Consider the following 13,803-nt stretch of genomic DNA (forward strand, 5'->3'; position numbering starts at 1 on the left):
GCTTTTTGCATTTATGAGCTAAACAGATACAATAAAAGACATATAAGTATAGTATATATTAATATTACTAATTTTATTTGGTTCATAAACATCACACTGCAGTAATTGTACCGAAGACCCGCGGTTTACAAGTAGGCACACTCTAAGCATTACCTTAACTGTAGCTTCTTTCTTAAAATTTATATATTTAAAATGTTTAAGATATTTGAAAATATAAGCTTATGGTTTTTTTTTTTGGCAATTAGACATAGAAACTTATAACATTTCTTGACCAACATTTCATTTCCTTAGAAGATTGATTAATTGATTGAATGTTTGAAATGTTTTAATTTTATCGAATTGTCTTCCCAATCTGACGTCCGATTCAGTCATCCCTGTCGTAGCTCCTAAATAATATAAGTATAATAAAAAACGGATTATTTTTTGTATTCAATGAAACAACATGATAAGAAAAGTTTTTTTTTTAATTACATTTGTACAATTCTTTTATTTTTTTTAAATTAATTCATAAGTGTCAAAATATTAATAAGATCATGTAATACTATAATATTAATAAAAAAATAAAAAATAAACATTTATTTACAATATAAGAAATACAAGATGGATGGATATTAAATACAAAAGATCTACGATCTAATTTGTTGTACACATTGCTTAATATTTTATTGTTGTATCAGAAATATTGCATTTTTTACCAGATGGTAGGGCGTGTACCCCTTTATCAGTATTTTACTATTGATCTTTAGGCATACCTTTTATATTTCTTACTATAAATTAAATTTATTCACTAATACGTATAATTTCTCTAATACTTTGCATAACACCTGTTACCAGTACAAATGTTCCGAATACGATGAGCAATACGTCTTTAATTAAGATATAATTGTACTTTCCGAGACCTCTCTCCCAGCAGAATATGAGATCAATCAGTGATGGTGCTATAAGGCCTAGGAACGAATAAAAGAACGCTCCCTCCAGGCCGATGACCTGTTCCAGACGGGGCAACGTTGCTGCTGCAATCACTGAAAAATGAAATTTACTTTATATGGGATGTTTTCAAATACAGGTAACATGTAAAACATTAAAGGTTGCAGAAACCTTTAAACTGCAGTCTAGCTTTTTCCAGCGACTTTGTCCGCGTGGAATATTTTTTTATATAAATATAGCCTATGTTACTCAGTATTAATGCAGCATTTTAATGGCAGAAGAGTTTTTGAAATCGGTATTTTTTGAGCCTCTTTCACATTCATACATCTAAGTATGCTCGTCGGTTTGAGGGTACATAATACTGTCCTTCTTGGGTATTTTTCACCAAACTGGATTGTATAACGTCTATCCTTATTATATCTAGAATGTTCATTTTTAATTTCTTAATTAAATAAATACAGTTTTTTTTTTAATTTGATCACATATAGTTGTCATCATTACAATCATTACTGTTAACATTATAATTTAAATTTTTAATTAACGTCGTGAGATATCAGTTTGATATTTTTTTCTAATTTTTCCACTCATAAGTCCAAAATTGTAATGATGAATAACCATTTTTATATAAACAAAAAGAACACGAAACATGACTTTACAAAATTTAACCATGGACATAATTAATTCGACGTCCAAATATTACAATGCATTATTTGTAATGTTGTAAAAATCTTCAATGATCAATATAAATATCAAAATTATATGGCTTGTTTTTAAATCATAAGAATATAAGCTATTCTAATTGAAGGTAAAAGACGTATAGGTCAACCTTTAGAAATTTATTATCTAGCTAGCTGTCGCCCTCGGCTCCATCTGCGCGTTTTAAAGAAAAATTGACTTAATGTTGTCTATTCGTTGAACTATGACATCATAGTTCTACTTCTATCCTACCTTCTAACAAACGTCAATTTATCCATACATCCAAAAATTTTCACGTATAATATTATTAAAATTAATTAATTAATTTACATATTAATATTATTTAAGAGTAAGACAGACCAATTTGGTAAAATTGTTTGTCCCACTATATAGGTGTTTATAGACCGAATATGCACAGTGATATCACTTAGAGGAGGGCCTCCTAGGTGCCAGAGATTGATTATGAACTATGTCTGTCTAAAAGCGGACTAGGCAATAAACTGTCCGGAAAATGACCAGTACCGTACCAGTTAGAATAGCGAACACAGCTCGCATAATAGACTGGGCAATGTTGTGGTATTTCTGTGAGACATGTTGGTTAGTGTTGCGCCACACTATCTCCATGGGCACGTAGAACTGCAGCGTGTACGTGAAGAAAATAGCTACGATGATGAAGCACTTTGCCATCAGGGCCGGACTGAAAATAGATTTAAATTAGGACACTATCTTTTCGGCGTGCTATTTTAACAATAAAAACGTAAGTTTAAATTCAACGTAGGTAATTTAGGCATTCAAATCTTGGTACATAAAAATTGTGTTTTATAAAATTTTTAGTATGAATTCCTTCTGTTCGGAATCTGAAGTTACTTAGCCTAGCCGCTATGTGGCTACCAAAATTATAATAATTTCAACAGTATTTTAAATCACTCTAAACTATTTAAATTTGATTTTAAACTATTTCAAAAAGCCGTAACATTTAATATTGTAGGGCTATATTCCGGAATGTGAATTAACACTTACATTTCTTTCGTAGGCAAATTAAGAGTAATGCTTCCAGCCGCCTCATCGCCATAGCGAATGTAGCCCAGAAAACCCATGATCATATAGAGCAGGATGACGATAGACATGGTTATGTTGAGCACACCCGGACAGCCGAGGAAGTGTTGGGGCTTTGCCATTGTGTTCTCAACAGGCAGAACCACTCCGATGCCTTCCATAGCAAATATAACTGTACTGAAAAATATCCGAGAAAATCAGTATGTGGCTCATGAATTAGTTTAAATAATACTATGGGCAGAGATTGAGACAATTTTAGTATTTGGACGATTATGTAAAAACAAGTTTTATAAAATTTAAATGTAAATTATATCGGACAGAATAGAAACGAGAAAGACGAGGGAGAAGTAAATTATGTATTTAAATTTATATTTCAGACCAATATGCTTCGAGCTTATTCCTTACTTATAGTAAGTGTAATAGGGACTGAGTGACTAGACTTACCCTATAAATAATGGCAACCTCCCGACGTCCACTGACATAGGTCTTGAATCAATACTCGGAAAGTCTGCACATATGTAGTACAAGCAAATAAGGAAAGTGGCGACTAGCAAAATATTGGCGAATCCAGAAAATGGTGCTAGATACTTTAAATTTTTGATCTGTGTGAAAATTAGTATCGGAACCAGAAACATCAGGCAGTATATTGTATCTGTATAGCCATTGTCTTCGTAATAATATGTGACAATCTGCAAAAAGAAAATTCAAAATCAATAATGGAATTACTGAGACTGTTCTATAATTTTTCACTCACTTCCCATTTATTTTCCCCAGGAAATTTGTGACACCAGGTCATCAGATCAGATCAGAACAAATTGTTTTTGTTTGCCGTATCTTTCAATTTTTATCCTATAAAAGAAGTACGTTGTATTGCAGTAAACTAAAAGGTATTTTCGGTTCAAGGATTTTAGGTTATTTGTGTTAAGGGTCAGTTACTGAGCACAATAGCGTGTAAATATAGAATAATACCGAGTCGATATAAAGTTGTCAGACGTCCAAAATACCTGTTTCACAGATTCCACCAGCAATATGACATAGACAGCACAGGCGCCAAGAATGGTGAACGCCATTGCCCAATCTATAAATATCCTGAAACATTTGTAGAACATTTGTTCATACAATTGCTTTTAACATGATCAATTTGTCTTTATTAATTTACAAAGTAACACATTGTTATAATCGAAGCATGCAATTGTTGTTGCATAAATTTTGGATAGCATTTTAAGTTTTTCTGAAATATTTTTTTGTATGATGTACGACACAAAATTTGTAACAGTAACTTTGAATTCTCACTGAAACTCGTGTCAACTTTTGTTTAATTTTTTTTTCATCTTATAGATTATGCTACAAGTTAGACAGTTATTTAGAAATCAATAAAAGTCTATATAATTACAAACGAACAGGAAGGCGCCGAATCAATTTAAATCAATCGGAAAATATTTCCTTATCACGTTTGCGTTTGTAATCTTTGTATCAATTCTATCATGTAGCGACAAAGTACCTACATTGTAGTCATCATGTGAGCTGAGAATTTTTCTAATCATACTAAACGTACAATTATTTATCGAATGTAATTATTTCAAAGATTTACAAAAGTTAAATAATCATAAGTAAAAATATAATTTTGAAGAACGTTGACTATTAACAGAAAGGGTAAGAAATTCTGAAAATTACTGTAAAAAGCAAAATACTCAGTAGAATTTATTAAAATAATATTATAAATTACTATTAACCTTGCTGTTTTAGATAATTTTCTTAGAGATCGAGGACCTGTTGCAAATACAGCCTCAACCGTTTCTGCGTAGCCCAGAGATGGAACTTTTGAGACTCTCGCAACATCCTGTGAAGTCTTTACCTGGAATACAACGTTTAGTACTTTAAATTCTACTATAATATCTAAATTGACATTTCACGGCCTGGGGCTCAAACTGTAGAAGCTCAGGACTAGCTTTAAAATTTGTAAGAGCTTAAAAAAAAAATATCATGAATAGCGCGCTTCACAATCCACGTTATTAATAATATTAATTACGAAAATTTTGTGTTCTTTTGGACGGGTTCCAGTTGCGACGCTTGAATAACAATTGCCACTGATTTCTGTATATATAGACGTCCCAATTCTGGTCGTTAATAGCATTTATTTTGCTGAATACCTACTTTCACAGAAGCCAAAAATTTATTTTGAAAAGTTCAAGGTTGTGTATTTAAACTGCTATAAGAAATTTGATTTCACACAATGTAAATCAATCGACGTGTAGTTAACCAAAATTTTATTATAGAGTTACATTTAAATCAGTGCAATAAGCTTCACTGCAGTACTGCCTGACGACTTTATTGTCTAGTACGAAAGAAAACTAAGTAATGGACCAATGGTATAACCGTAGAAACTGTTTGACGCAAAAGTCGTGATTTAGAAGATAATGTATGAAATATTCTACAATATTTACCAACAAATAGACGCAGTGTGTACAAATATATCCCAGTATGATAGTACCAAAAACGCCCACCACAGTACCGGCGTTTTTGAAGGCAGCCGGCATTGCTAAGATACCGGAGCCTAAAGACGACTTCAGAAGATTGGCGAATGATCTGACGTCTCTGTAAATAATTAATAATTAAGTGAATTAAAGGCTTCTTTGGGCTTCATATAACCGCATCGAATATGAAATCCGTTATTCTACCATCGAGTCACACGAGTACACATCTGATCTTCACATTAACAATACATTCACACTAAAATATTGGTGGTCTCCGTGCAGTACTCACGATGTAAAATATTAGGCTGATGCTAAATTAGGGTACACCATCTTTCGCTTAAGTCAAAAGTGTACTTGTGTTAGAAGATGCAGTCTAGTGTTATAAAAAGTTTAGTCATGTTCTACTATAATGCCTCGATACCGTGTTTTGATTATTCGACTTCATTAATCTGATTGTGAATTTTCTACTTACGAGTTAGGATGCTCTAATTTTCTATTCTGGAAAGGATCGTAAGCGCTTACTTCGACATCTTTTTCTTTGCATTTTGTGGTCATTGTGTTTATAGAGTAGTTCGACGGGTAGACGCCATGTTCGGTGATGACTGCTCTGCAAAAATAAAGTATTTTAATAAAAAATTAGATATGGCAAACACTTAACGAAGTTCGCAACATATTGATCAAATGTCTGTCAACATATGACTTCGTATCATAGTATTGTTACTTCTATTTATGAAAAGATCATCGAAAAATATACACATCATGCGTCTTAATTTTAATCATAACATAAACATGTTTATAAATAACACTAGTTGTTGTTTAGATGATCCTGTATTTTCATATAGCTGAATAGCAATCTGAATGAGTAACTGGCAGTAAACACCACCTACCTTAATATAATAACACTTCAAGTATTTCAAAATGCAACGTCTTCGCATTGGAAATTGCAAGAATAACAGATATATTTGTGCAAATAATTGAGCGTCGAATGGCGCACATTATTACGCATTATTCCGCATCACGCAAGTTGGCATTAGATCTTACGATTCGCTTCTGAGGATTATGTTCGGTTTATTGCGGTGGGGCGAGATATTTTATTTAGTTATAGTTTTTTTCTATGTAGCTCTAAGTTTACTAAGTGCAGCCGTTTATTCAACACCCACTGTAGAAGTAAAAAATGTCACTGTCTGTTTCAAAACAACTATACTAAAATAAATTGGCATCTTTAGTACTTAATTGACGAAAAAAAAACAGATCATCTGGTTTATCCATCGAAGAAATTTTTCAAAAACAGGTCCAGCAAAACTGGATTGTTCCACTTAAGATTATAGTTCCAACATTTTACAACTAAAAGTCCTTTTGAATGTAATATAAATATAAAAGTATAATGACTTTAAAGCAAACATTACAAATAGCCCTGATATTTAGATAAACCGTGTTTTTCTTTGGCATGCCGTCATCATTCTATGCGGCGTGGCTTAACAAAGGAAGTTCATGTTATTTATACAACTTAGCACGGCAAGTTACATCATTCAATAAGTGTAGAAAAAACAAAATAATCTTTTTAAGATTCAATGAAAAAAAGGAAAATAGAAATTTTCATGTTTATTTTGTTTTTTACATTTGTTTTCAATTCATTATTGTTTTCAGTCAAGAACATAAGAAAATCTTTTTTCTTGTATTAATAGTGACAATGACATACTTTCTGATGTTATTGGGATTATATATATTTCCTATGAAGTAAGGTCGTCTACCTCCACAATTCACAGGGTCGTAACTAAATTAAAAATAAATTTATCATTTATTTAGACCTAGCTTGACGACATGCAATAGACTCCACAAATCTTACGGATATTATAAATGCAAAAGTTTAGATGGATGGATGTTTGTTAGAAGGTATCTCGGAACGGATCTGGATGAAATTTGGCACAAATGTAGAACATAGTCTGGAAGAACACATAAGGTATTTATTAAGTTTTTTTTCTTAACTCCGCAAGGCCGGAGTCGCAGGCAACAGCTTGTATTCTTCATCAGTTTTAATGACTTAATATTTTTTTAAAGTTAAACATCGTGACATACTTCTACAATTTATCTTAATCTTGAAAAGAATTTAAGATAATAGTATGTAATAAAAACTAATCACGAGTTAAGCAGCGACGCAGTATATTGTTACTGCTTAAATTAAATACGGTTTTTTTAATTACTAGTAACATAAAAGCAAGCAACATAACTAATTTACTAATTTAGAATATTGTATGTATCTTGCCATGTGAAAACACATCGGTGCGATTATAAACACGTCTTAGTTACGCTCTGTGGCCATACAAGTGCGTTTTATAAACTCATAAAATCAATTATTTCTAAACGTTAAGCGTTGCTAATTTCTTAGCGCATCAGATGTTTTAATACAAAGTACAACATAACTCACGACTGTAACCCAGAGGGGTAAGCAGAGACCTCAGATTTCGATTTGGCGCGGTCCTTACACACCTCTCTTTCTTCTTCTAGATTCTTTCTCCATCTATTTATACATGCACGTCAGTTTAGAGTGCTCTAAATATAAAGTATTAAATCGATTTTTAATTACTAAAGAAAAAATACTGGACGTGACGATTCTTTCTATTAACAAATATAAACATTTAATTGTTTGTGTCTCTTTCTACTTTATCTGTCTTTTTTGTCAAGTAACGGAATCTGACAGAGTGACGCGATTCACTTTTAACTTTGCGCTAAATGTCGATTCACCACCCAAAGAATTTCACTTTCAAGAACTAGATTCAAATTTTAAATGTAGCTAGTTTAAGACATTGGCCTGTGACTTGTATATTTATTAATCTAGACAAGTTGTGCTAAATTTCAGTAAGTTTGTTACGTAGTATACTTTTTGGTCAGTAACTTTTTACATAATACATTTTATAATACCGCTATTGCTAAATAAATAACAGAGGATCCAGTTGATATTTACACTGAATTATTAAAACAATATTTAAATGTTTGTTCCGTATTAACACAAAAATTATAGAACCGATTTTTAAATTCATGTACTAAAAGAAGGCTCTTCTATTAGATAGTTATCTTACTATTAGTGATTGCAATCCGGCGTCATTTTCAGTCCGGCCGGATACGACCGGATTCCCATCAATCCGGCCGGATCCGACCGGATCCGACCGGATTGATGAATCAAGATGATTTTCGCTTTTTAGTACATAATAAGTAAGTTAATCAAGTGTCACTGCACTTATATATAGGTAGTTTATAAAAAATAAATCACAAATATAAAATATACTTTATTTCCTAACCAATGTTAAGACAAATAGACAACAAGAAAACAATAAAAATTTAGTAGTGTAGGTAACTAAAAAAATATGAGTATTAAAAGAAAATCAATATTGATTTTGAAAATAAGATCGTAGAAAACAAATATTGTTAATTGTGTCATCAGCTAATCGACTTTTAATAGAGCTGCAAATATATCCGCACAACGCATTTAAAGTACCTACTCATGCAACAGCTATATTATTTTCCCACAAACAGCTAGCACCGGATCCGGTCTTCGGATCCGGTATATTGGTACCGGATCCGGTAACCATTAAATGATGCCGGATCCGCCGGATTACCGGATCCGTTTTTCCGGATTGCAATCCCTACTTACTATCTTACTAAAATTATAAATGCGAATGTTTGGATGGATGGATGGATGTTTGCTTGCAGGTATTTCCAGAACGGCTGAAGACCTCGCTGAAATTTATTGTAAGAATGTATCTTCGGAACGGATCAACGAATCTTGATGAAATTTGACACAACTGTGTTCTACATTACTACATAGTCTGGAATAACACAAAGGCTAATTATTATAATTATTAGGTTATTTTTAATTCCTCGCGGACAGAGGTGCGGGCGACAGCTTCTGTAGAATATATATAGCTAAGGTTTTTATGGTTTAAAATATACATACGTGGAGCTATATTAAGAGTGATCTTGCTACCCAGCCAGAATAAATAAGTATATGAGATTCCCGTGGTATATAATAAATCTCTTTTACATATTATGAATGCAAATCGCAGCAATAAAGCACTGTAATCATTCGTGCAATGTCACAATGTAACATAATGCGGGGAGCCGCAGTAAAGCCTGTTGAGATTCAAAGATTAAACGCTCAATTATGTCGTGTCATAAATGTTGATATTTATAAAGTTTGTTTGAGGATTTCTGAATTATGTACTTATGTAGGTATTTTAATGTAGATTATATTAGGTCCTTACATATGAAATTGGCGTTTTTCGTACTGGCCACTTTAATCACGAATTTCTCCTCTTTGGTAAGGAATTCCAAATTCAAATTTGTACAGCTATAGACTCATGTATTTGTGGTTCGATGACCGTCATTCATTTGTTTTTTTTCTTCTGTTTTTTTCTGTTTGCGTCACTCATTTTACAAAATGGAAAACTTAAAATATCGCATTATTTACGAGTACGAGTTCTGCCGTGGCACTAGTGCTGCGGAAACGACTCGAAGGGTGAATGATGTGTATGGCGGTCGTGTTGCAAAAGAAAACACAGTTCATTTTTGGTTCCAACGTTTTCGTTCTGGAAATTTCGATCTGCAGAACAAGCCCCGTGGACGGCCTGAGACTCAAGTTGATAATGAAGAGTTGAAGGCTATTGTGGAAGCGGATCCATCGCAAACCACGTCCGAGTTAGCTGCAGGCTGCGATGTTAGTGGTAAAACTGTTTTAATTCACTTGAAGCAAATTGGGAAGATTAAAAAGCTTGAAAGGTGGGTACCTCACGAATTGACTGAAGCAAACCGGCAAACGCGCGTCGACTGTTGCGTTACATTACTAAACCGGCACAATAATGAAGGTATTTTAAACCGAATCATTACCTGTGATGAAAAATGGGTTCTTTACGATAATCGGAAGCGCTCAGCGCAATGGTTGGATCCTGGCCAGCCAGCCAAATCCTGCCCCAAGCGAAAATTAACCCCAAAAAAGTTACTTGTAAGCGTTTGGTGGACTAGTGCCGGTATTGTTCATTACAGTTTTCTCAAATCTAGCCAGACTATTACGGCTGATGTCTATTGTCAGCAATTGCAAACCATAATGGAAAAGCTAGCGGCTAAACAACCTAGGCTGGTCAATCGCTCCACGCCACTGCTGCTTCACGACAACGCTAGACCACACACTGCGCAACAGACGGCTACTAAATTAGAAGAGCTTCAATTGGAAAGTCTAAGACATCCTCCGTACTCCCCGGACCTTGCTCCAACAGATTACCATTTTTTTCGAAATTTGGATAACTTCTTGCAAGGGAAAAAATTCAACTCCGATGGGGCAGTCCAAATCGCCTTCAAAGATTTTATTGATTCCCGTCCGACTGGTTTTTTTAGTAAAGGGATCAATGAACTACCTATGAGATGGCAAAAGTGCATAGAAAATAATGGTTCATACTTTGATTAATTAAATATATTATATTAAAAAATATTCGACTTTTTGTTCCTCCCATACAAAACGCCAATTTCATATGTAAGGACCTAATATTAGAGTTAATGATAAACCTATTTTAGCTGAATTACTCATTTTTATATTAAAAAGTAACGTATACTTCGTTTTGACTGTGGCTAGAGTAAAATTTGATTCCATATTAGTTTAACAATACATTCGTTGACTACTATAGGTGATAATGCATTTAAACATAATTATACTATAGTATTATACTAGCTACTGTTCCGCATCCATGTTTTTGCTTTGATTTTCCATATATACAAAGTATCTTATATTAGCTGTCGCCCGAGACTCCGTTCGCACGGAAATAAAAAAAAAACTTAATAATTAGCTTTTGTGTTCTTCCAGACTATATTCTACATCTGTGCCAAATGTCATCAAGTACAGTTGAGAAGTATAACGGATATACCTTCTTACAATAATCCATCCATCGCATTTATAATTACTAATGTTAGTAGTATACTTTTTTATTAGTTAGGATTAAATGTGTCGGCCAGTCGTTGTCAGTAAATTAAGCCTTAAATCAAAGATAAGTAATAACGGTCTTTCAATGACATCTTTTCAGCATCAGTGGCCTATTTATATGATACTTAAATATTGCCAATGAAGCTACAAGGTCAATATCATTACCTTCCTCATACGTTTAATTTTCAAATATTATGAGCAATAAAATATTAACTAATTTATCGAAAAAACATATCATATTTCGTACACATTAGCATCATATTTACATGGCTGATACTGAACGGAAAACTATTATTTAAACATATTGTTAGTCTGTCTATCTGAAAATTTGCGTTTGTTCCGGAATGGCTGGACCCATTTTGACATAGACGGGAAGGTAGCCGATGCATGCGAGCCTGCTTAAGGCTTTTTTGTTGTCGACAAAGTTGCGGGCAACCGCTCGTATATAATAAGTTTAGCAACCAGCTACTAAATAAAATTACTGATGGTTTGATGAGCTTTGCGGTGAATTATCACTGGCGACACCTTCGCATAAAATATATTATTGTCTTTTTTAAATTTTTTCAAAAACAAACATAACAATTCTTAAGTGTAACGACACTTGGAATTCATGATAAGACCTTACTTTTTCCTCTCTGAGGTGATTGAAATGAAGTTGTAGAGCGGTCATGAGAAATTCCCTTCAAACATTTTAATCATAATAGTCTGTAGCGTAAATATTCTAATATAAAAGGTATACGTCGTTAATTATGATTTGGTACGTCTTGTTATATAATATGTTGAATGTTTTAAGACAATTACCTGACCGTGACATGTCTGACAATCGAGTACCTGGAAACCTGTTGTTTGTGGATGTTCTTTTATGGTGGAAACTATACGGGTTTGATGCATACTGACGTATCCGCTTCCCACGTAACAATTTTATTAATTACGTCGTTGCTATGGCGTCCGCATTATTTGCGAGAGATTTTTTATGCTTTTCGTGTGCTTTAACCGGTTTTTTGACTTCTCTGAAACGCTAGGTGTATCATAAGATGAAGTGCTCGTAATTATTTTTTAAAGACAGGTACGATTTTTATGTAATAGTACAAGTGATTTGGAGCCAGTAATTTTTATTGTTTATTCAACATAAAAAGAACAAAAGTAAATTAAAAAGGTCACCAACTTAAATGGAATCATTTGATTACTTAATCAACGATGTTTGATGAAAATATATGATACGATAATCGTATCGTAAAATTCGTATTTTTGGTACATATCTTTTTAGTAATTCAAGTTAAAGTCAATTTTTTTAAAAAGTTAAAGCTATTCGATTATTAAAAAAGAATGTATCAATCTGTACAAAAAATTGGTAAACTTAATAAACGCGTAGTGTTTTGTTTAGCTGTTTATAAATATATTCGAGTAGGTCGAGTTTTGAGAAATGTTTCGACGTTCATTAAAAAATTGTTGTTTGTTGAATACAAGGATAGACACATCACTGTAGAAAAATCTGATCTCACTTAAAAATGATAATAATAATTACAGAAAATATCAAAACATTGCTAGTGTTGACAAGAATTAAATGAAACAAATTTGTAGTATACAAGTTTCGCGATTTAGTCCCACGTTACTATTTACTAACAAAGAAAACAAGTCCTACATAGTATTATATTTCCTCTTACTTAAGTCTGTACCAACTTTACCTAGTATCTTATGGAATTATTTAGTAATCTTGCTCACAATTTTGTCTCTAAACTCAGATCTTTTTCTGTACTAATATTATAAAAAGGAGAGATTTCTTTGTTTGTTTGTATTGAATAGGCTCAGAAACTACTAACTCGATTTGAAACATTCTTCCGCTGTTGGGAAGCTACACTATCACGTGGTGCTATAGGCTATATATTTTTTTTAATTTCGTTCAGTTTTTTTTTATTCCGCGCGGTCGAATTCGGGTGAAACTGCTAGTAACTTATATTTATTATTCGATTATGCTTGGCATTTAGTAAAATATGAAGTAAAACATAGATTATAAATGTAAATAATTTTTTTTTATATTACATTACGACTGCAGATTTTTAAATTATCTAAACAACGTTTGTTAATGATATTCAAACACCATCTCGAACCGAATAAGTAAAACAATAAAATAAAACGTTACTTACGTAGAACTGAATTCCTTCATATTGTAGCTATTGGCCATTTTCACATATATTTTTTTCTTACTTTATCACTGATTTACTACTTTGCGCTACTTTCTCATTTGTTTATGTTTATTTATGCTTTATTTACAAGTGGTGCGCGCGCGCACGACATCTTTCGAGGTGTGTGAATCTGACGATGTGCTCAGACCGGTCGCAATGAATATAAATATAATTCGTATCGTTTAACACGAGTGGCGTCTCAGACGGCGTTTTGGCAAGTATCCCCAGTTTAAACTTTAAGATTCACGTTGATGAGATGTGTTCATTCAACGCCAAGAATTTGTAATTTATTTTCGCGTCTTATTTTCCCCGTTGTTAAGTACTACGATAATAGTTTATGGCTGTGATAAAAGCTGGTATTTTTCGAAGGATATTGTATTGATTTCTCTCTATTTATAAGTTCGATAGCGAAGTCAATAAACAGGAAAGTCCCTTACAAAAAAAATTACAATTAAAGAGTCGCCTTGATTGCAGAAAATAACCACAAAGTACCAGTGCGGAA

The 13,803-nt window shown here is 32.9% G+C and overlaps 1 protein-coding gene across 2 annotated transcripts; it reads right to left on the minus strand.

Annotated features, from left to right (window-relative positions):
- Positions 1-607: 607 nt before the first annotated feature.
- LOC106713497 (proton-coupled amino acid transporter-like protein pathetic) lies at positions 608-13,536 on the minus strand. 2 transcript variants are annotated; one of them, XM_045677905.1, is made up of 9 exons: positions 13,263-13,536; positions 5,626-5,755; positions 5,124-5,274; positions 4,413-4,534; positions 3,684-3,768; positions 3,124-3,368; positions 2,644-2,856; positions 2,151-2,320; positions 608-1,022 (listed from the first exon to the last, which is right to left on the minus strand). In XM_045677905.1, the coding sequence occupies exons 2-9, from the start codon at positions 5,706-5,708 to the stop codon at positions 781-783; spliced, it is 1,311 nt and encodes a 436-aa protein (XP_045533861.1). In that variant the 5' UTR covers positions 5,709-5,755; positions 13,263-13,536; the 3' UTR covers positions 608-780. The 2 variants fall into 2 exon arrangements, with proteins under 2 accessions (XP_045533861.1, XP_045533860.1); XM_045677904.1 differs by having other exon boundaries at positions 5,626-5,760; positions 13,263-13,535.
- Between the last annotated feature and the right edge of the window lie 267 nt (positions 13,537-13,803).

Source organism: Papilio machaon, chromosome 5 (assembly GCF_912999745.1).
Source record: "Papilio machaon chromosome 5, ilPapMach1.1, whole genome shotgun sequence".
Classification (NCBI taxonomy): Eukaryota; Metazoa; Arthropoda; class Insecta; order Lepidoptera; family Papilionidae; genus Papilio; species Papilio machaon.

Coding starts and splice junctions, on each gene's coding strand:
- LOC106713497 (XM_045677904.1), bottom strand. CDS start 13,300: ATGGCCAATAGCTACAATATGAAGGAATTCAGTTCTAC. Junction 4,535..5,123: donor CACACTGCGTCTATTTGTTG/GTAAATATTGTA, acceptor GTTGTATTCCAG/GTAAAGACTTCACAGGATGT. Junction 3,769..4,412: donor AAATTATCTAAAACAGCAAG/GTTAATAGTAAT, acceptor CAAATGTTTCAG/GATATTTATAGATTGGGCAA.